This window comes from Saccopteryx bilineata, chromosome 3 (assembly GCF_036850765.1).
Source record: "Saccopteryx bilineata isolate mSacBil1 chromosome 3, mSacBil1_pri_phased_curated, whole genome shotgun sequence".
In the NCBI taxonomy this organism is placed as follows: domain Eukaryota; kingdom Metazoa; phylum Chordata; class Mammalia; order Chiroptera; family Emballonuridae; genus Saccopteryx; species Saccopteryx bilineata.
This window is the reverse complement of record NC_089492.1, coordinates 316,801,579-316,823,761: the sequence shown is the minus strand read 5'-3', so window position 1 is coordinate 316,823,761 and position 22,183 is coordinate 316,801,579. Positions and strand designations below refer to the sequence as shown.

Below are 22,183 nucleotides of genomic sequence, written 5' to 3'. Positions count from 1 at the left end.
ACATCCCCAAACATTATCATGTGCACCGAGTCACCATGACACGCACGGAAACCCAGAGCCTCCAATCCACTGATGGAGACACACTCGGCCATTGGCATACGGACACAGAATTGGCACGCGAACACAGAGACTCACATAGACACAGAAAGCACATAGGGTCTCTGACATTCTAAAGGGAAAAGGCCTCTGATTGTGTAGACACAACCACACCTACAGCCCACTGACACAAGCACAGAATCCACACACACGGACACACGAGGACTCACCCACTGTCCTCAGACGCGCACCAAAACATCCATGCTCAGATATGCTTGGGCAGGGGCTTGAACACACCAACACTGATTTTCTGGAACACAGGAACACGCAGACACCACATTACCTCAGGACAGGGGTCACTGAGAAGCTCCTGGGAACACATCTACACTTCCCTAAGGGATAGACAGATCCTCGTACATGTTCAAACATTTGGGGACAACCAGTGGGAGATCCACTCATGAGAGTACACACAGAGCCACCAAGTCAACCCTGGGACACATCCTCACACTGGCGGTCACAGAGACATGACTTGGTAGCTGAGATTTTCAGAGACACGCAGTCTCGGAGTCTCACAGCGGAGCGTAGGGACTCAAAGGCTCACGGCCACTCGGGCACACAGGAGACACACACACCCGATGCGTGTGGCACAGCACAGCCCTTTCCCTTCCTACCCTAAGCCTCACGCCCCACACACATGCAGGCCAGGCTCTAGAGAGAGGCCAGGTGGCTCTGCCCACGGGGCCCCAGGGATGGGTGGCCAGGGACTCTGGAGATGTGCAACAGGCCGCCTGGCACTCAACCTAGCTTACTCCAGTGTCCCCATCAGGCCTCCCCCTGCCCATGGGCTCAGGGCAGTGTCTCCCTAGTCCCCTAGGTACCAATTGCTCTGCTCACCTTCCAGAGGCTCATCCCTCTCATCAAAGGGCTCCATCTCCTTGAGCTGCTCTCAACTGAGCAGATCCCTGCTTTCTCCCGGAGGATTGTCCCTCAATTTCTCCCGGCCCCCTTCCCTGCCAGTGTGATCCCCCACCCCATCTGTTCCCTGCCCACTTCCATACTCACCCCCTTCCTGGCTGTCCAAGCTCTCAGCTTCCCTAATCTCTCCCCCTGTAGGGGGTGGTGGTGGTGGGGGGCTGGCCCCTCAGAGACTTGGGAAAGGGGTACCAGGGTGTGGGAGGCCTGGGTGCGGCTCCAGGAAAGGGAAGCAAGGCAAGTGAAGAGAGAGATGCAGAAGCAGGCAGGCAGCCAGCCGGCTTTATATCCCTGCCGTATTGATCCACCATGTCACAGCCCCGGTCGATAGCCAGCCAAGAAAGAGGGAGTGAGGGGAGGGGAGGTTTGGGGGAGGGCAGCGGGACCCCTATAGTCCTTGGCCCATCTGGGGCCCCCTTTCCAGGCTGTGGGGGCATGCAACAGTAGGCCCCCCCAAAAAAAGAGGCCCATCGCTGTATTCTCCCCCTCTTCCTCTTAGCTGCGGCCCTCTGCCTGAGAATGGCTTTCTTAAAAGAACTTAAACACAGATCTGCCCATGTCTTTTTGTTTTTGTCGGTTCTTCATCTCTCGTGGGCATGGGTGGGGGCTCACAGCTGTTCGTTGTCTCAGCTCCCCTCTGCCCTCCACAGTCAGGCTGGACAGGTGTGAGATTTTGAGGCAGAGTTGTGTTCGGTTGGGGACAGATGTTAGCATTAATCCTTCTTTGCTGTGTGACCATGGGCAAGTGAGAGAACCTCTCTGAACATCCTCTTCCTTAGCCATTGCTGGCTAGGTGCTCAGAAGGGACTTGTTCAGATTCGTTTCCTGCCCTTTCCAACTCAAAGTTCCACCTCGAGGCTGTGCCAGGCCAGTCCTAGAGACAGACCACTAATATTTTATTTATTTATTTATTTATTTATTTATTTATTTATTGTGACAGAGACAGAGAGAGGGACAGACAGGGACAGACAGACGGGAAAGGAGAGAGATGAGAAGCATCAGTTCTTCATTGTGGCACCTTAGTTGTTCATTGATTGCTTTCTCATATGTGCCTTGGTGGGGAAAGGGGGGCTACAGCAGACCTAGTGAACTCTTGTTCAAGCCAGCAACTTTGGGCTCAAGCTGGTGAGCCTTGCTCAAACTAGATGAGCCCGCACTCAAGTCAGCGATCTTGGGGTTTCAAACCTGGGTCCTCTGCATCCTAGTCCAATGCTCCATCCACTAGGCCACCGCCTGGTCAGGTGAGACAGACCACTTTAAAATGTCTTTTTCCTGATCCTGGACCCGTGATCTGAGAGGGAAAACTTAGCTTCCCCTCTCCTCAGCCTCCTTTTTCCCTCTCTGTAGAACCTTCTACCACCTGCACCCCAGCCAAGCCTCCCCTGACTTGAGTGTGGAAGGGAGGGATGTTTCCGTAGGTAAGAGGGGGAAAGGGAGAGGCTCCTGGGCCGCAGCCAAGACCCTGGGGCTGCACTTCTGTCCCGGATCCCAGCCCTAACTCTGTCTCCAGTCTCTGAGCCTCAGTTTCCTTCCTACTGTCACCTGACCCTGGCTGAGCTCAAAGGTTCCGTGTGGCCCTGGGATCCACAGCGATTAGTGCAGATGGGAGGCAGGCCCTCCAGAGGGTGAGACCCGGGCCAGAGGGGTGCTGACTACCCCTCCCTCAGATGGGATTGCCTGGGTCCCAGGTGTTTCCCCAGCCCCCAGCTCCCCAGGGCTCAGGTTCTTTGTCTGTCTAGATCCTCCTCCCCTCCCAGCCCAGCTTCCAAGAGGTTGAGGAATCACCTTAGCCTTGACCTGAAGGGGGAGGGCAGAGGAGGGGCAGGCGGGCCCCACCCCCACCTCCTGCCCATGGCCATCCCTACAGCCCCTCTCTTCCCTGCTTCCTTGAGTACTAAGCTGCCCCCCCCAGCTTCAGGACTGCTGTTCCCTTTGTTAGGAAGGGGGAGGGGAAAGAGCAGAGCTGAGGGAACGTGCCTTGACCCTCGACCTCTTCCCTTCCCTCCTCCTATCTGGGTCCCCAGGGGCTCAGAGCCCCCTTGACAGACAGTTCTGACCATCAGCCAAATGGCTCTGGGAGTGAGTAGGGGGGCCAGGTAGGGGGGAGGGAAGGAAGACCTCTCTAGGGCCCTGAGCCCATCAGAACGGGGTTGTTTCCTGGGTGCTCCTTGAGCAGCTAGCTGGGGGAGACAGGTACCCACGGGGGCAGGCCTTGGGGGAAGCCTGATTGCACTGGGAGATGTGAAGGCAAAGTGGGGCTCTGCTCAGACCCAGAAGCTTTGCAGGCCTGTGGGTAGGGGCCTGGCCTGGGCAGACGCCCCCACCCCACCCGGCCTGCGGCATTGGGAGTGCAGTGAGTTTAAAAAAAAAATTAAAAGAAAAAAAATAACAGGAGCAGGAGAAGCTGGGGGAAAAAATATATAAGAAAAAATATAATAAGAACTAAGCGGTGGCTGCAGGAGAGAGAAAGGGCAGGAGGCGGGGAGGGGGGCGCAGGGGGGAGGGCGGCTGGGCCCTGGTCGCTGCGGAGGCCTGGCCGCCGGCCTCTGCGCTGAGCCCTCCGCGTCCCCCCTGCCGGCCCCCTCCAGCCCCGATCGATCCAGTTTCTTGGCAATAAAGCATTTTTATTGTCAGCTGCCCTGAATGCCAAATGTGAGCCTGGTCCTGCTCCCCACCTCAAACCGCTTCCTCACCACCCCTCCCCCAGTCCTCCTCTACCCCCTCCCTGCAACCCCCTACCACAAAATCAGCATCGTGTATCACCTAGGACCCCTCCTCTTCCTCCTCGTTCAAGTCAGCTGCAGCCCCTTACATCTTCCATAGTCCACCTAGCCCCTCCCCAGCTGGTCGGCTGGGTACCTTCCCTAGCCTCAAATCTGCAAGGAGCCCAAAGGTGGGCTCTGGAGGAGTGGTGGGGGGACACGGGGATGGACAGAAGAGTGCTGAGGTGGGCAGGCAGGGAAATAATGGCCACAGGTTGAGGGAGGTGTGGGTGGAAGTCAGGAGAGTCGGAACCATCCACAGTGGCAGCTGGCTGGGCACAGGAACAGGTTGGGGAAGGCAGGCCGGCCCCTGGCCCCTGCCCTCCGATCAATTGCAGTCCTCCAGGGCCTGCCCTGCCCCTTCCACACTGAACTTGGGCCTCTAACTAGAGGAGGCAGCTGGGGACCCCCGGGGAAGAGACAGGCTGGGGTTGGACACCTCTCCCACTCAGAAGTGAATTGAACGGCAGGCGCACCGGGCATGTGCCCTGGGCCCCGAGTTCTGAAGGGCCCCACAAAACCCCAACTTGACACTTTTTTCTAATGACACCAAGTTTGGTTTCATATGTGCAATTTTAACATCAATAGTACATAATAATTTTTATTTATTAAAAAATATGGTTAACATGTATTTTTATTTTCCCTGTGTCTTTTTTTTAAGGGGCCCAATATTTTCTTCTGTGCCCAGGGCCTCAACCGACCTTAATCCGCCTCTGCTCCCACTTATCCCCTGTTTCAACCTGAGCCAAAACAGCCCCGAACTTCAGGGCTGGGGACACATCACAGAATCCACAGGACTGCCGGTATGAGGGCCAGAGGAGAGGGTGCTGGGAAGCATTTTACAGAACCCCTGGTGGCCCCGCCTGGTTGCTCTTCCTTTTTCTCTTTCTCTTCTCTCTCTTTGTCTCTCTGATCTTTTCTTCTGGTTCTCTTTTTTTTGCATCTTTCCATCTGTCTCTCTGTGTGACTCTCTCCTTTGTTGCTGCCCCTCCTTCAGGGATTTAAGAACCCCACACCTTTCTCTGCTCTTCCTCACTGTCCGTGCATATTCTTCCTTCCCCCTACACCCTTCTGTCTTTGCCTGCTACACACTTTCCCCTCCGACCTCTCCCACCCTGACGGCCCCCCACACCCGCCTAGTGGTTTAGTCCCCTCCCACAGCTGTAAAAATGAACAGAGACTCAGAAAACCAGCAGAAAGTACAGAGAAAAGGTCTCAAGCCTCTCTTCTCTCTTCTCCTGGGGACATCGGTGTCCAGTGGAGTTAGAACTCATCTCCACCTGCAGAGACAGAGCATGAGAATTGAGGTTGGGGCCCATCTGTCTGCTCCAAGTGTGATCTGTGGTGTTGCTCAGGTCACTTGCCTGCCCTGGATCTTGGTTTTCCCTGAAAAATGAGCTTCTCAGATGCCCTTTATAGCCTCTTCTGTAGAAAACCTGTGCCTTGAAGGGCCAGGCTTCTCTCAGGCTCCCAGGGAGGTTGTGGGTGGCAGGACCTTCCTGCCAGGGAGCGGGCTCACCCCTCCATTCAGGTGCCTCTGCTATGGTGACATCTCAGGGCTGCAAGCCTGCCTTCTCCCCTTCTCCCAGGGGCTTGGGATGGTGATGCTGGAGAAGCCTAGGATGCCAAGACTCTCTGTCCTGGGCTGGGCAGGGGAGTGACTCGACCAGGGTCATGCTTTAGGGAGCAGGGAGCAGGGAGGGCATGGATTCAGGACCCCAGGTTCTACCTCCATTGTCAGTTCTGGGGGCCAAAGGCTGTGTCATCTGTCCCTAGCTCAGTGTCCAGCACATGGATGGGGTTCAAGGGATATCTGTGGAGGAGGAAACTGTGTTAGGCTGGAGGAGTGAGACCGAGATAGGGGAGATGGAGCAGGGTTGGGTGGGGAGGAGGAAGGAGCAGAGGGATTCAGACATCTCTGGGTTGAATCAATGGGAAATTGGGAGGACACTAGGGAAGAGGAGAAGGGTTCAGGGATGACCCCAGGTCTCTTTTCTTTTTCTTTTTTTAAAGATCTTATCTATTGATTTTAGAGAGAGGATAAAGAGAGAGAAGGGGGGAGGAGCAGGAAGCGTCCACTCGTAATAGTTGTATCTCCTGTGTGCCTTGACAGAGTAAGCCTGGGGTTTTGAACTGGCGACCTCATCATTCCAGGTCGATGTTCCATCCACTGCACCACCGCAGGGCAGGCCATCCCCGGTCTCTTTCCCAGGCGGCCACACTTCACCTAGGACTCAGCGACCCAGTCAACAAATTCCTACATTGGGCAGCACTCACAGTCCCTCCTGGTTTCGAAGGGGAGTAAGGAGCTCTATGTTAGGTCCCTCTGGCATGTGGGAAGAAGCAGTTTGTGTTACAAAGGTGCTGTAGCCTGACTTGTGGTGGCGCAGGCGCAGTGGATGGGATGTCAAACCGGAATGCTGAGGTTGCCAGTTCAAGGCCACGGGCTTGCCCAGTCAAGGTACATATGAGATGCAACTATTATGGCTTGATGCTTCCTGCTCCTCCCCCTGCCTTTCTCTCTCTCTCTCTCTCCTCTCTAAAAATCAATAAATAAATCTTTTAAAAAGTAAAAATAAAAAGGTACTTTATAAACATGCATACCTACCCACATGTCATGTGCTTGCTTGTGCCTAAAACCCTTCTTACCTTTCACTCTTAGGGATTTTTATGTACTACCTTCAGATAATAGTTTTGCAATTAGTAAAGGGCCTTCCTAACAGGAGAGAGAAATACCCCTTTGGGCCATGTAGTGGGCTGAGCATGAGTAAAAGGGCCCACCTGAGTGGGGCTGGGGTGACCCTGGGATGCAGATGAGGTTGGCAGGAAGGGTATGGGGTTCTGGCCGAGGCCCAGGAAACCTGGAAGGAGGTGAGGGGTCTGAGGCACGGGGCAGAGAGAGGGGCAGGAGATCAGCTTCTCACTTCCCAATTAGACAGCTGGATACAGACTTGGGGTCCCTTCCCATCTGGCTCCAGATGCCTGTCCTTTGAGAGGACCTCTGTGATTGACCCTGTCTCCACTGGTCTCTTATCTCCCACATCTGCCCCTTTTCTCATTTTGTTCCCATGCTGGAAGGGTAACAAAGCCCATGGACTTACAGCTAGCTGCTCATGGACTGCATACTGCCTGCTAAGCACTCAACCTGCGGGCTCTTGCTGACCATCCTAGGTGGCAGGTGTGATCATTATTTCCTTTGCAAATGAGAACACTGAGGCTCAGGGAAGGGAGTGGCTTGCTCAAGGTCACCAGCCAGTGAGTGGCAGAGCCACGACTGCCATTTAGGCCCAAGTAACTCTGGCTGGCTCCCTTCATTGGTCCAACCCATCAATGTTTGTCAAGAGCTCACTGCTACAGGTCAAGTTCTGCTTGGAGGTGTGTGGGAAACATTGATTGCCTGGGTGAGAATGATTCAATCCCAGATCTGCCACGGACTTGCTGTGACACTGTGGGCAGGTAGTTTCTCCTCGTTGAGCCTCAGTTTCCCTCTCTGGGTTACAGCCACCATCTTGAAAGGGTCAGTGAACGAGGAAATGTAAAATGTCCAGCAAGATAAGGTTATATGACAAATGGTCTTGCCCTTCTCTCTTGTTCTTTCTCTGAATCATGCCCAGCCTCTAAGTTTCATCTTTTTCAAGCTTTTACAGTTGGAAAATATTTTTTCCAAATAACTATCAATATTCATTGTCTGCTTGGATCCTCACCACTACCCCATAAGGGAGGAATTATTATCTTGATTTTGCAGAAGTGGAAACTGAGCACCTGCTATGTGCCGGGCCCAGTGTTGGGCACTGGAGATAAAGCAGTGTTCAGAACTGGCACAGCCAAGTTTCATGGAGTTGAAAACTGAAGGGGAGGCAGATCTTTAAGTAAAAATATCAATTAAATTCAAAACAGAAATTGTGATAAATTTCCTAAAGTAGAGACAAGAATAGGAAACCATCAGAGAGACATTAAGACATTTAAACTGAACATTGAAATATGAGTAGGATTTAACCAGGTAAAGGATATTCTAGGCAGAGGGAAAGGCATATGCAAAGGGCCTGGGGTTGGAAAGAACTTGGTTTGAAAGCTGCTTTTTTTTTAGGAGGCAGGGAAGCCCCTGGGAGTTGGAGACCTGGGTCATATCTATTTGGTGTTCTCCACGCAAACCTCAAGGTGCCTCATGTTTTTGGCACTGAGGAAAAGTTCATATCTAGACAGAGGTCCTACATGGTGGGGAGTGAGAGGCCTTCCCACCCACAGGAGACTCTTGGAGGAAGTGAGCTCTGAGTGAGGTGGAACAAGGGATGAGTGGGTCCCCTCACAGTTGTCCTTGCTGTGTGAATTTGGAGAATGTCCCAGGGTCCTGGGGACACTATTCAGTGTGCATGTAAGTGTTGCTGTGACTCAGGGCAGGTGACCAATGTGAAAGCCCTTAGTGAATGATTCATATTAGCAGGAGGCCAATACCGGGACAGTAATGTGAGACATGGATGTCTCAGATGGCAAGCCAGATCCAAGTTCAGTGTTTCTTGCTGAGCCAGAGGGAAGAGGTGGCAAGGGCCTAGGGGAGAGGCAGAATGCAGTGGATGGCAGCATGGACTTCAGAGTTCAACTGCATGGGTATTAACCCTGGTTCTGTCTGTGTGACCTCAGGCAAATGATTCAACCTTGCTGAGTATCAGTTTCTTCATCTGTAAAACGGGCATGTTGACAATAGTTCTCTTATGCAGTGTTGAGCAGATTCAATGAGAAAAGGCATGGAAAGTGTTTCTAATCAGTAGGTTCAGGGTTCCTCCTTTAATTGTCTAAAGCAGAACTCTTGATTCTTAGTCCCTGAGCTCCTCCAGGAATTTGTCCCCACCTCAGGAGATGGTGTCACACCAAAAACCTCCCCATTTCCCTTGATCCTTTACATTCCTTCAAGTGTCCAGAGCTCAGAGCTTGTTTCTGTGATGGCAGGAACTACATCTCATATTATCAGGGCCACCCTGATCCCATCAAGTTAAACTCTGAACAAATGTTCGTGCCGTATCTCCTGCGGGCCAGTGGATGCTGCTCAGAGACCACACAGTTCAAGAAGAGGCACAGAGAGATTGAGTGGCTTGCTTGAAGTCACACAGCAAGGGCTTGGCAGGCTTGATAGAGGCTGTGAGATGCCCAGGACACTTCTGATTTTTGAACCTTCCAGGATGCTAAGAATGAAGGAATACCAAATGGAATTAGAGACTTGCACTCTTAGCCACAATCACAACAAAATGCCACATTAACTGAAACTTATGAGGTAATTTCAGGATTTTTAAAAACAAAATTTGTGGCATGCTACAAGTGGTGTGGTCTGGGTATGGCACCCAACTGTAGTGAAAATGCACATCTCATGTGCAATGAAGCACTTTATGAATGTAATACCTGAGTCAGGTAACACCCTGCCAAACTTTGAGCCCTTGCAGCTGGGACTTAACCACCTATTAGGTGACTCCAAAGTTGATAATGTTTTCCACCGTCCTCGGTCGCTTTTGCACAAATGCAGAAGGCCCAGCACTTGCAGACTTTTGAGGGGAGAAACAGGCATAGGCCCAGCATAAGTCAGGCAGTAGACCTGGTGGTAAGGAGAGCCCAGCTCTGAGATTGACCTGCCTACTCTAACCCAGCTCAGGTGCTCTTCTGAAAGGGGAGATAATAATAGCACCTGCTTTATTGAATCATTGGGAAGATGCCAAGGGACAGTGTGAGGAAAGCACAGAGCATGTGCCTACACAGAGGAGGCCCAGGGACTGCTCTCATCACTTAGTATAATAGTGGATGGGCAAGGGGCAGGGGCATAGAAACCTGAAAACTCCTCAAGGGCGTGGCTAAGGCCAATGCACCCTGTGTCCCTGGATCTTGGCACAGGGTATGGCTCAGCGGGCCTTCTGAGAAGGTGTAAAACTGAATCCTATTGAGGATGTTTTAGCCAGGCTGGGCAGGGGGTGGGAGCCCCAGGGCGGATATAGGGGAGCTGAGCAGAGGGCCTGGCCTTTGATTTTCCTCCAGCCCCATCCACCTCCTGGGAGGCCAGATGGATGCTCTCAATAGCTGCCTTTTGCATAATATGGAGGTCACTGTCCTTTAGCTTCTTCTTTAGCAAATAGATACTGAGTGCCTCCTATGTGTAGAGGGTGGGGACACAGCAGTGACCAAGTCAGACACTAGTCAGCATGACTGTTGTCAGAGTTCTAATCTGAATGTTGAGCAGTCTCCCATGAATACATTAAAAATAAATAAAATAAATAAACAAGTAAATAAATTAAAGAAGGCTCTGTCCAGCCCAATGATGAGGATATGCCATGAACCAAGGCTTATGATTAATGCATTTTTTTTTAGTGAGAGAGACAGAGACACACAGAGAGAGACAGACAGACAAAAAAGAAGAGCTTTAAGAAGTATTAACTTGTAGTTGCTTCACTTTAGTTGTTCACCGATTGTTTTTCATAAGTGCCTTGACCAGGGGACTCCAGCTGAGCCAGTGACCCCTTGCTCAAGCCAGCGACCTTGAGCTTCAAACCAATGACCATGGGATCATGTCTATGATCCCACACTCAAGCCAAAGACGTTGAGGTTTTGGACCTGGGTCTTTAGTGTCCCAGGTTGATGCTCTATCCACTGCACCACCACCGGTCAGGTATGATTAATGCAATTTTGTGCACTTGAGGTTTATTTATTTATTTATTTATTTTTAATGTTTATTTTATTGATTTTAGAGATAGAAGAGGAAAGAGCAGGAGAGAGACAGGAATATCTGTTCCCATATGTGCCCTGACTGGGAATCAAACTGGCAACCTCTGCACTTTGATTGAGACAATACTCTAACCAACCAAGCTATCTGGCCATGGCCACCTGAGGCCCTTTTATTTATTATGTATTTATTTATTAGGTTTTATTTATTCATTTTAAGGAGAGAGAGAAGGAAGCATTAACTCCCACATATGCCTTGACCAGGCAAGCCTGGGTTTTCAAACTGGTGATCTCAGCATTCCAGGTTGATGCTTTATCCACTGCGCCACCACAGGTCAGGCCACCTGAAGCTCTTTTAAAGAGGAGGATAAAACCTAACAAGCAGACATGCTCCTGTCCTCCTAGCATGAACATCCAAGTGGGGGAAGATAGATGATCAACATATAACATGTGGAAACTTGAATGTGAGACAGTGAGCAGTGCTGGAAGAAAACACAACATGGTAAAGGATAGAGTGAAGAGGAGAGGAAAGACTATGTAGGTGCGATGATCAAAAAGGCTCCTTTGGCGCCTGACCTGTGGTGGCGCAGTGGGTAAAGCGTCGACCTGGAAATGCTGAGGTCGCCGGTTCGAAACCCTGGGCTTGCCTGGTCAAGGCACATATGGGAGTTGATGCTTCCAGCTCCTCCCCCACTTCTCTCTCTCTCTGTCTCAGTCTCTCCTCTCTAAAATGAATTAAAAAAATAAAAATAATAATTTTAAAAAAGGCTCCTTTGTGTGAGAGGATGCACAAGTGGAATGCTGGAATAAGTGAGGGAGCACACCACAGGACATTTGGGGAATGATGACCGGGCAGGGATGATAGAGCAAGAGCAAAGGTCCTGAGGCATATCCGACCTTGGACTTGGGGGTTGCAGGAACAAAAGCCAGCCTGGAAGAAGTGAATGAAGGGTGAAGAGTAATAAGAGCTGATGTATGAGAGGCGGACAGAGGCCAGGCCACGTGGCGGTGTCGACGGTGGGCCGGTGGCCCGAGTATGGAGTCTTGAAGCTAGCCGTAAGCACCCTGGACAGCGGCCTCCACCCCTCAAAGCACCCTACCAAACATGGGCTTCTATTAAGGTCTGCTTCTTGGCAGTGAATTGGAGGGTGGGATGCAGATTATATTGCAACACATATGAATTGACCCCTGCCCACAGGAAGCATAATCATGTGGATGAGCTATAAATGTACAGTTTAATCAATCTTGATTGAGTGAACATCTGTACAGTCATTACTTAGATCGGGATAAAGGAGTCAACCAATGCCCAGGAGCCCCACCCTTGTCAGTCCCTGAACACATTCCTTCTTCTCTCATGCTGCAGTACCACTGTTCTCACTTTGCGGTAATCATTTCATTGCTTTGAGTTAACTTAATATATTCTAATTTTAATTTTAAAAATGAATATGATCTTATTATGAAAACCAAAATGATAACAGAAGATTAAAGTCCTCTTTGAGCCTCCTCTACTTTTCTGGTCCTGGTCTCCTTGCCAAAGGTAGCTGTCTTTACTTAATTAGTTACTTTCTAGTCCCTTTTCTCTGCATTTGTTGATACTTGTGCACACACAGAAAATGTGTAGTGTTTTTGTATATGTTTTACATAAATAATATTAAGTTGTATAGATCATTCTATAACTTACCTTTTTACTCAGAAGTGTCTTAGAAAACCTTTCATGTCCATATCCACAGGTCTGTCTCATTTTCTTTTATGACCATATGCTAATTATGAATATACTGCAGTTTACTTAGCCCTTGTCCTATTATGGCATCTAGCTAGTTTGATTTTTCTCTATTTCAAACCTTTTTTGGCCCTGGCTGGTTGGTTCAGTGGTAGAACATCAGCCTGCTATGTGGATGTCCTGAGTTTGATTCCCGGTCAGGGCACACAAGAGAAATGCCCATCTGCTTCTCCACCCCTCCCACTCTCACTTCTCTCTCTCTCTCTTCCCCTCCTGCAGCCATGGTTTGATTGGAGCAAGTTGGGCCCGGACACTGAGAATGACTCCATGGCCTCCATTTCAGGCACTAAGAAGAGCTTAGTGGCTGAGCAACAGAACAATGCCCCGGATGGGCAAAGCATCACCCTCTAGTGGGCTTGCTGGGTGGATCCTGGACAGGGCACATGCAGGAGTCTGTCTCTGCCTCCCCTCCTCTCATTGAGTAAACAAACAAACAAACAATACATTTTTTATATGAGAGAAAGGGCGATAGTGAGACAGACTCCTGTATGTGCCCCAACCAGAATCCACCTGGAAACCCCCATCTGGGGCCAATACTTTAATCAACTGAGCTATCCTCAGTACTCGGGGCTGACACTCAAACCAATCAAGCCACTGGCTGCGGGAGGAGAAGAGGGAGAGAAAGGTGAGAGGATGGGGGTGAGAAGTAGATGGTTGTTTCTCTTGTGTGCCCTGACTGGGAGTCAAACCCGAGGTGTCCGTATGCCAGGCTGATACTCTATCAACTGAGCCAACTGGCCAGGGTCTCAATTTCAAATTTTGATGTGATGAACACTTTGTGAACTTTTTGAATTCTTTGTGCATGGTGGCAAGTATTATTTTTAATATTAATGAAGTTCCTGCCAGCCCATATTGCTACCCTGATTCCACATATGAGGTGTCTGAGACTCAGAGAGGTGAAGTTATTTGCCCAGAGTCACACAGTAAGTGAATGGAAGAACAAGATTCCAAATTCTTATATGTCTGACTCCCAAACCAGTGCTTAGGTACACCTGTAAAGGTAATTACAGTCTCTGAGACTGATGTCTTCATTCAACAAATATTCTTGGAGCCCATCAAACCCTGCCCTGCCCTTAAGCCTTGCTGTATGGGGACAGACTCATTGAGAAGTAATTACAATGCAGTATGATTAGTGCTAAAGCCCAGGATGCTGCTTGGAGCTGTGGGAAGACTGGGGGTATTACTATTCACTGGGCCTCTGGTGTAGTCAGAGAAAGCTCTCAGAAAGGAGAGATTTGAACAGAGTCTGTAAAGGTGGGTAGAATTTGGATGACAGACAAAGGAAGCATGAAGGACAGGCACACAACAGAACACCAGTTGTTGAACAGAGGAAGAAGGTGAGCTCTGGCCCTGGCTGGCTAGCTCAGTTGGTTAGTGTTGTCTCAATAAGCCAAGGTTGCAGGTTTGGTTCCCTGTCAGGGCACATAAATAATCAACCAATGAATGCATAACTAAATGGAACAACAAATCGATATTTCTTTCTCTCTCGCTCTCTCTCCCTTTCTCTCTCTCTCTAAAATCAATTAAAAAAAGAAAAGATGAGCTGCAAGGGCAATGTGGTGAAAGAGGTTAGCAAGGGCCCATACCCACTTCATCTCAGAGAGCTGGCCTTGGACTTATTCTATGGGCCGTAAGAGCCTCGAGGGATTCATTTATTCAACAAATAGAGTTTGAGTACCTGCTGTGTGGCAGGCAGTATTTTTAGGTGTTGGGGATACCACAGTGAAAAAGATGAAAGAGGATACCTGCTCTCAGAATGCTTACATTTTAGAGGAGGAAACAGGCAGTAAATCACATTGACAGTAATTGAGTTCCAGAGATTGCTATGAAGAAAATGGGGCCCTGGCTGGTGGCTCCATATGGACATCCCAGGTTCGATTCCTGGTCAGGGCACACAGGAGAAGTGACCATCTGTTTCTCCACCCCTCCCTCTCCCCCTTCTCTCCCTCTTCCCCTCCTGCATCCAGTAGCTTGATTGGTTCAAGCATGGCCCCAGGCACTAAGGATAGCTCTGTTGGAGTGCATCAGCTTCAGGTGCTAAAAATAGCTTGGTACTCAACCATCAGCCCCAGATGGGGTTGCCAGGTGGATCCCAGTCGAGGCACATGCAGGAGTCTGCCTCACTATCTCCCCTCCTCTCATCTTAAAAAAAAAAGAAGAATGAAACTTAGTGATAAAATGGAGAATCACTAAGGGAGAGCCTCCCTAAGGAGGTAGCCTTCCACCTGAGGCCAGAAGTCGCAGAAAAATGGGAAGAGAAGGGAAACAAAACTCTAGGCGAGAAGTCAGCCAGGTCAAAGGCCCCAGGGTGGGAACACAGTTGACTTCCTCCGGTGTGGCTGACATGTGGTGTTCTTGTGGGGAGAAGTGAGGTCCTGCAGAGCACTGGAGGCCATAATGGGGGGATTAGGCTTGTTCTAAAAGCAGCAGAATTACTGGAGGTTTTCTGGACCAAGGACAAGGGTCTTTGCATTTCAGCCTTTGGACAGCTCCCTGTGCTGTGGACACAGTGCCTGGCCTCCAGCCTGTAGTCCCTGCTGCATGAGTGGGAAGTCTGAACAGAAGTAAAGTGTGCAGCATGGAGGCAGGTGGAGGCTCTGGGGCTGAGGGCGGTGCCTCATCAGCAGAGGGCCAAGGGTCCCAGTGGGTATGTGGTGAGATGCCAAAGACTCCGTTCTTGGTGCACTTAATAGTCTGAAAGAAACATATAAGTCAAGGTGAGGAGCAGGGAGCTCAGCACAGCACTTAGCCTGTGCCTAACAGGCTTTGGTGTAAAATTGGCTCCATGTGAGCCTAGCTAGGCTATGTGACCATAGGCCTCAGTTTCTTTCTTTTTTTTTTAGTGAGCACTCATGTGTTAGAGAGGGACAGACAGACAGGAAGGAAGAGAGATGAGAAGCATCAACTCACAGTTGCAGCACCTTAGTTGTTCATTGATTGCTTTCTCACACGTGCTTTGACCCGGGGGTCTCCAGCTGAGCCAGTGACCCCTTGCTCAAGCCAGAGATCTTGGACTCAAGCCAGCTACCTTGGGCTTCAAACCAGCGATCTTTGGGCTTAAGTCAGCCATCATGGGGTCTGTCTATGATTCCGTGCTCAAGCTGGCAACCTCAAGGGTTTCTAACCTCAGTCTTCAGCATCCCAGGTTGATGCTTTACCCACTGTGCCACCACCTGGTTAGTCTCAGTTTCCTCATATTTAAAATGGGGATAATACAAGTACCTAATAAAAGGTGAGGAGTCAGTGGAAACCTGAATATACTCATCAGGTCTTCTTAGACTAAGTCCACAATACATTCTTTGTGTATTCATCCTACAGCTGGTTGATCTACCAATCCATCTTGCCTGTTCTTGTTTCTTTCAAGCTGCAGAAAAATAGAGATGGAGAAGTCTTAATTAAGAATACTCCTTCAGCCTGGCCTGTGGTGGCGCAGTGGATAAAGCGTTAACCTGGAATACTGAGGTCGCAGGTTCAAAACCCTGGGCTTGCCCGGTCATGGCACATATGGGAGTTGATGGTTCCTGTTCCTCCCCCTTCTCTCTCTCTCTCTCTCTCTCTCTCTCTCTCATGCCATCTCTCTAAAATGAATTTAAAAAAAGAATGCTCCTTTAGCTTCACCTCCCATTTATTGGTGGGGAAACTGAGGTCCAGAGAGCACAGGGAGCAGGCCATAGGTCACCAGATGGCCAGTTTCAGAATGGGGACCTGTTTGGTCTTATGACTTTTACCTTTTTTGAGCCATATCATGACATTTCTTAATTTCTTCTTACTTGATGTAACTCCTGGAAATCCTGGTGGGGATAGGAAATTGGTGGTGTTGGGGGGTGCAATAAGGAGTATTTGTGTCAATGCATTTATTGAGCATGTGCTGCCTTCCTGCTGCAAAGACCTTGCTACTTCTGAGATGTCTCTTCCTGATCTTCCCCTTGGCATTGAGCCAAACCTCTCTCTCAACCCATCCTTCCCACCGTCCATTGGTGACACCCTTAGGATCTACTCAGCCCCCGTGCCCAGCTGCCCACTTGCAAGCCCACTAGAGTCCTGCAGACTCTCACTGGGACTTGTAGCCTCATCTGCATCCTCGTGGCCCCTTCTTCCCCTGATGTCTGAGCCATTGTCCCAGCCTCCCCTCTGGTCATCATGCCTGCAGACCCCCCACCAGCTTGTCCTCACGCCAGTCCCCCATGGACCTCCTTTACACAGACTCTCCGTGCTCAAAAGCCTTCCACTTACAACAGCAGATACAACCTCCAGGCTTATATGGTGTCCTGCTGGGATCTCTCTCATCTGAGTGTGATCCTTCCTCCTCCCATCTTTCGATGGCAGGAAAGACACTTCTGCATTCTTGGCCCTCATTCTTTACTCGTCCTTCTCCCCCACACTCCACCATCAGTCAGTCACCAATCCTGTTGGGTCTACCCTCAAAATTGCTTCTGGAGACACCTGCTCCTTTTCCACCTCCACTGTCACCACCCTGGCCCCAGCCATCATCTCTCATGTGGACACCACCCATTTCTTCACAGCTGACTTCCCTCATGCTCTGGACCCTTCAGACTAGCCTCCCACAGCAGCCAGAATTGTCCATGACAATGTCTACAGAACTATATTACCCCCTGGCTTAAAATCCTCTCCATGGTATCACACTGTACTTACAGTAAAGTCTGAAATCTTACTCTAGCTTGCAAGGCCCTGTGATCTGTCCCACTTTCCTCTCCACCTTGTCTCCCACATCCCCCCTTTTCACTCTGCTCCAGCCAGACGTGCTTTCTTTTAGCTACTGGAATTGCCATGCTACTTGCTGCCTCAGGGCCATCACCTTCTCTGTTCCTGTGGCCTGCATGCTCTTCCCCACATTCTTTGCCTTATGAATGGTCCAACTGCTGAATAAGTGCTACCTTCCCTCTTACATCAGGTATCCTATCTTGAAAGCATTTTTCCCTGCTTGGAATTACATATTTATGTGATGGCTTTTTAAAAAAATATGTTTTTAATTTATTGACTTTAGAGAGAGAGAAAGGGAGAGAGAGAGTGAGAGAGACTAGAACACTGATCTGTTCCTATATGTGCCCTGACCAGGGATCAAACTGGCAACCTCCACACTTCAGGATGATGCTCTAATCAACTGAGTCATCTAGTCAGGGCATGTGATGGCTTTTTAAAATTGTTTTCCTGCTTGACCAGGCAGTGGTGCAGTGGATAGAGCGTCGGACTGGGATGCAGAGGACCCAGGTTCGAGACCCCCAGGTCGCCAGCTTGAGCGCGGGCTCATCTGGTTTGAGCAAAAGCCCACCAGCTTGAACCCAAGGTCACTGGCTCCAGCAAGGGGTTACTCAGTCTGCTGAAGGCCCACGGTTAAGGCACATATGAGAAAGCAATCAATGAACAACTAAAGTATTGCAACACGCAATGAAAACTAATGATTGATGCTTCTCATCTCTCTCCGTTCCTGTCTGTCTGTCCCTGTCTATCCCTCTCTCTGACTCACTCTGTCTCTGTAAAAAATAAATAAATAAATAAATAAATAAATAAATATTTTTTAAAAGATTAAAATTGTTTCCCCCCGAAAGCTATAAGCCATTTGCAGGGACAGGACTTCTTTGCTTTTCTTTTTCAAAAAATTTTTTGCTTTACTGAGGTATGTGGGTAACCACTGCGTTCTTTGAGCATAACAATGGCCTGGCACATATTATGTGACTCAGTGATGGAATATTAGGCTATTTCATCAACTCTTGTCTTCTCTTCAGACTGTGAGCTCCTGAGGCAGATCCAAACTCATCTCTGGGGCCTCAGCCCCCAGCCCAGGGCTTGTCACTAACTGACACATAGGAAATGTTTGAAGTGAAGGAAATGGGGAACTGCTGGGGTCCTTCAGCAGAAGGAGTCGATGTATTGCTGAGTATCACAAACAGGCCAGTGGGGGTTTGGGCTGGAGGAGAGTCCAGTGTCCCTGAGTGGGCAGGGATGGTTTTCTGCTGGAGGATGGGGAGCATTTCAAAGCTCTAAGGAGGCCCATGGCAGAGTAGAGAAAGAGCAAGCTGTGAGAACAGGTCTGGTTTGAATCCTGCTCCACTACTCACATGCTGTGTGACATGGGTCAAGTGACTTCACCTCTCTGAGCTCTTATTCATCAGTGAAAAGGAGATGATAACAGACATTACCTCCTGAGATTGTCATGAAAATTAGAAATAATGATTTGGTTCAATTAGCGCAGAATAGACAGTGATGCTGCTGCTGCTAAAATATTTTAAGTCCCCGGATGCTGCATGCTATTGAGTAGAACATGGAATGTATACAGCTTGACCTTGACTTAGGGCCACTGGAGAAGAAGTTCTGAGGGCAGGCCCAAGGGTGAAGCAGATGTGTAAATAGGAAATGAAGGCTCAAGCTCAGAGGCCAGCAAGGTGGGCACGACATGGGCAAGCAGTGCCCAGAGCAGGCCAGGCTGGGTTTGATTTGAGAGTATTGGAGGCAAGATTGCATAGCCATGTAGTAAGACAGCCAGACATCCTTTTGTCTGCGTGTCTGTCTGACACCTTCATCCTGTTTTCCCATGTATTCGGGCCCCTTAGCTAGCTTCCCCTGTTCCCCTAGACTAGGCTGCCCTGACCTAGACTCTGCTGTTGGCCGGCTGATGTGCTGAGATGCACAGGGAGGTTGGTTTCAATGATTCAAGCACGAGCTTGTCCTCTGGCTCAGCCGTTGGCTCACATTGTGGCCTGCAACCCAGCCTCCCTACTGTTTGCCAAGCTGGGCGTCTGAGAGGCCTCTGAGCTCCACATGCCACCGCCCTACAGATTAGGCGGCACTTACAAGAAAGACCTCTTGGGTCCCCACGCAGCACGAGGACAAGGCCAGGGGCTCAGTGGAGATGTTGCCAGACACAGCAGGATCCAGAAAGAGGCTGGGGAACCAAGCTGCAGACAGGGTCCCCAGGGGCAGCCAAAAGGGAGAGGCCACCGCTGGGCGCCCTGAGGGGTGAAGAATCCTGCTCTACTGTCCCTGGTGGGCTGGCTGCTCCCCCTACCTCTCCCCGCTGGGCCCCCGGGGGACCTCGCTCTAATAATGTATTTGATCGACTCGCCAGCCGCGTACAAGCGATTATTGTCTTGTCGGGAGTCAAACGTATCGATCCGGTGAGAAATATGAGCGGAGCAATGGGGCCCGCGTGTCAGTTACCAGCCCCGCTGGCCCTGGGGAGCCCCCTGCGTCTCCTTTAATTACCGCTCAACCCTGAGCCCAGCCTGGCCTCCCCTCGCTGCCTCCCGCCTCCCTCCAAGGCTCCCTGCACCCCCACAGCCCCTGCTGCTCCCTAGCTCCCACGCCCTACCTGTCTTGCTCAGTATGGCTTGAGGCCTCTTCTCCAGCAGAGAGGCCACCATCTCCCCTGCCTGGGCCACCCCTTTCCTAGCCGCCAGGCCCTACCCAACAAGTGTACCCCAAGCTCTGTTCCTCTGTCCTCTTTCGGGCCAGGGGATATCTCACGCCCATTTTCCTTCAAGATTCCTGGACTCCGGCTCAGGGACTCAGTTCTGGTCTTCCTGAGGCTATAACTGTGCGGCCAACATGGGAGGCCAGAGGGGTGGGATGACTTCATCATGGGGGGAGCATGTAAGGCTTTTCCCTGCTCCCCTATTCGAAATGAGCAAAGCTTCTCTCCTTGCTCACCAGAAGGGGGTGACAGTGGTCATGTCCAAAAGCACACTTTACACATGAGCAATGGTGACTAGACCCAGAGTAGAGCATGCAGGTGGCTTGGTGGGGTTCCAGTCCCCCTATAGTGTCCTTATGACTCTCATTTCCAAATCCCCCAAACATAAGTCCTAAATCAAAACAGAGTGTACTGGGCAAATGAAGATTTAGGACAAGGCTTCAATACCCCACTGCCACCAGGCTACTGTCCGGAAGACCCTCATGTATAGAAATCCTGCATGAGCAACAGAGAGAGAAAGAGAGAGAGAGAGAGAGAGAGAGAGAGACAGCAGGAGGTAGGAGGTCTAAGTTGGAGCTGTGTTGGTGGTGCTGGGTGGTCTCTGGATTTCTTCAGTGACATGGCCTTTACATTATGGAGCGTAGACAGCTGGGAACTGTCCCCTCTCTATGCCAATGTAAGGACTGCTGGTCATTTGCACCCAGTGGGCCTGCCAGCCTGCTTGCTGGGCATGTCTGGGTGCGCAGGGCCCGGACAGACAGAAGGGTACTCGTGAAGGTCTGCCTGTGTTACATACTGCATGAGTGTGCATGGGTGTGAGTGTGGGCACACATGGCCAGGAGGCCTACCTGGGCATACATGTGTAGATGTGCCTTTATGCCTGTGTGTCCACATGAGGGAGCAGAGGGGGTGTCTGAACATGCGAGTGGGCAGGGAGGGCTGGTGTTGGGGCCTGGGCGGAGGAGTGTTCCTGTGTGTTTGTGTGCACACATGTGTGTGTGAAGTGCTGGGATTCGTGTGTAAAAATATTTGAGAATGTGTGTGTGGGGGGGAGGGTTGAGTCCAGGCGTCAATGTGCTTGTGTGTGGTTTGGGGGTCCCCCAACATGGGGCCCAGTGAGTACTGTAGGGCCCGGGGAGGGCAGAGGGGGCTGTTTGGAGGAGCCAGGCAGCCCGGCAGCCTCGTACCTGGCACTGGGAGGAGGAAGAGGGCAACGTCTCGGCAGCCCCTTTGTCTGTGCCGTCCTGCGCCTTTGTGTGACCCTCGCAGGTGTGCACGCTGGGGCGGAGGAGGGGTGGGCGGGGAGGGGAGCGGCGGGAGGGGCTCCCTTCTCCGCAGCCGGCCCCGCCCTCCCGCCCATTGGCTGTGCGTTGCCGCCCTCTGGCGGGCGCGGAGGGGAGCGCTGGGCCGGGTCGCCGCGGCGCGAAGAGCCCGCCAGCAGCCGGGAGACCGGGCGCTCCCCTCCAGCGGAGCCGCCTCAGCCGTCTGTATTTCCCCCTGACAGACTTCTTGCTGCTCCAGGTCAAAGCCCCTTCCTCCCGCCTACACTGCCACTGCCCTTAGTGTTGGCCTCGGCAGCCTCACCTGCGGACAGGTGCAGGGCAGGGTCGCCTTCTTCCCACGGCCGTGCCAGGAACCCACCGCGAACGCCGCCTCCTATTGTGCTTTCTGGCTCTGGGTTCTTGTGAAGGCCACCCACCTCTCTTATCCTTAGTCTTTTCTTCTGTAAAATGGGGAAAGTAGTGATCGCTTCAAGAGATGCCACTTGTCAAGTGCGAGGTGCAAGGCCTGACATTAGGAAAGCTCCCCACCCCACCCCAAGGAACCTTCTAGCCAATGTTTTAATGTTATTATTGTAGTTATGGACCCTCCGTCTCTCCCAGGCCCACACACACTGTTCCAGATTTGCCCTGGAGGCAGCAGGGGGCTGGGCAGCTGTTGCAGGCACCTCCTGGAGTCACCACCGTAGGAGTCAGCTCTTCCAGCGGGCCTGCGCCCTGCCCCGCTACCCCCACTTCCCCAACACACAAGATTTGGGGTCGCAGCCAGGGTATTTTCCCTTCCGAAGGGGGCGGGCCCTGTGGTTTCCTCCCAGGGTGACTTCCGGCAGAGAGGGCTTGGCCCCCAGAGAGGGCGGGGAGATGACACAGTTGTTCCCCCAGCCCCGCGGGGCAGGCAGCGCGGTTCACTCCAGCATGGGGGCTCCAGGTAAGGGGCCAGCGCCACTGCCCAGGAATGTGCGCAGCTCCTCGGGGTTTGTCCTGTGTGCCCATCGCATGCCTGCCCTGCCCTTCCTCCTTAGCTGTCTCCTCTGTCCTTTCACTCTGTAACTCAGCACTTCCCCTTCCCACCCTTCAACATCAGACTTCTGGGGGCTTCCAACCTCCTCTCCCCAACTCTGCCTCTCTGTTCTTAAGGGGGGAGGGATGCAATCAGGTGTTGGTAACTGGTCCTTGTATGGAGGACCAGTGAGTAGGTGGGTGACATGAGTCCGGGTGCAAACCATTT

At 51.2% G+C, this 22,183-nt stretch overlaps 1 protein-coding gene across 9 annotated transcripts in view; it reads left to right on the top strand.

Annotated features, from left to right (window-relative positions):
- Window positions 1-21,802: 21,802 nt before the first annotated feature.
- Window positions 21,803-22,183, top strand: part of POU2F2 (POU class 2 homeobox 2) — a 41,548-nt gene continuing 41,167 nt past the window's right edge. For all 9 annotated transcript variants that reach the window (XM_066271944.1, XM_066271943.1, XM_066271940.1 and 6 more), the window contains exon 1: window positions 21,803-21,883. In XM_066271944.1, coding sequence (XP_066128041.1) covers window positions 21,817-21,883 — 67 coding nt within the window. In that variant the 5' untranslated portion in view covers window positions 21,803-21,816. The remainder of the gene's footprint in view (window positions 21,884-22,183) is intronic.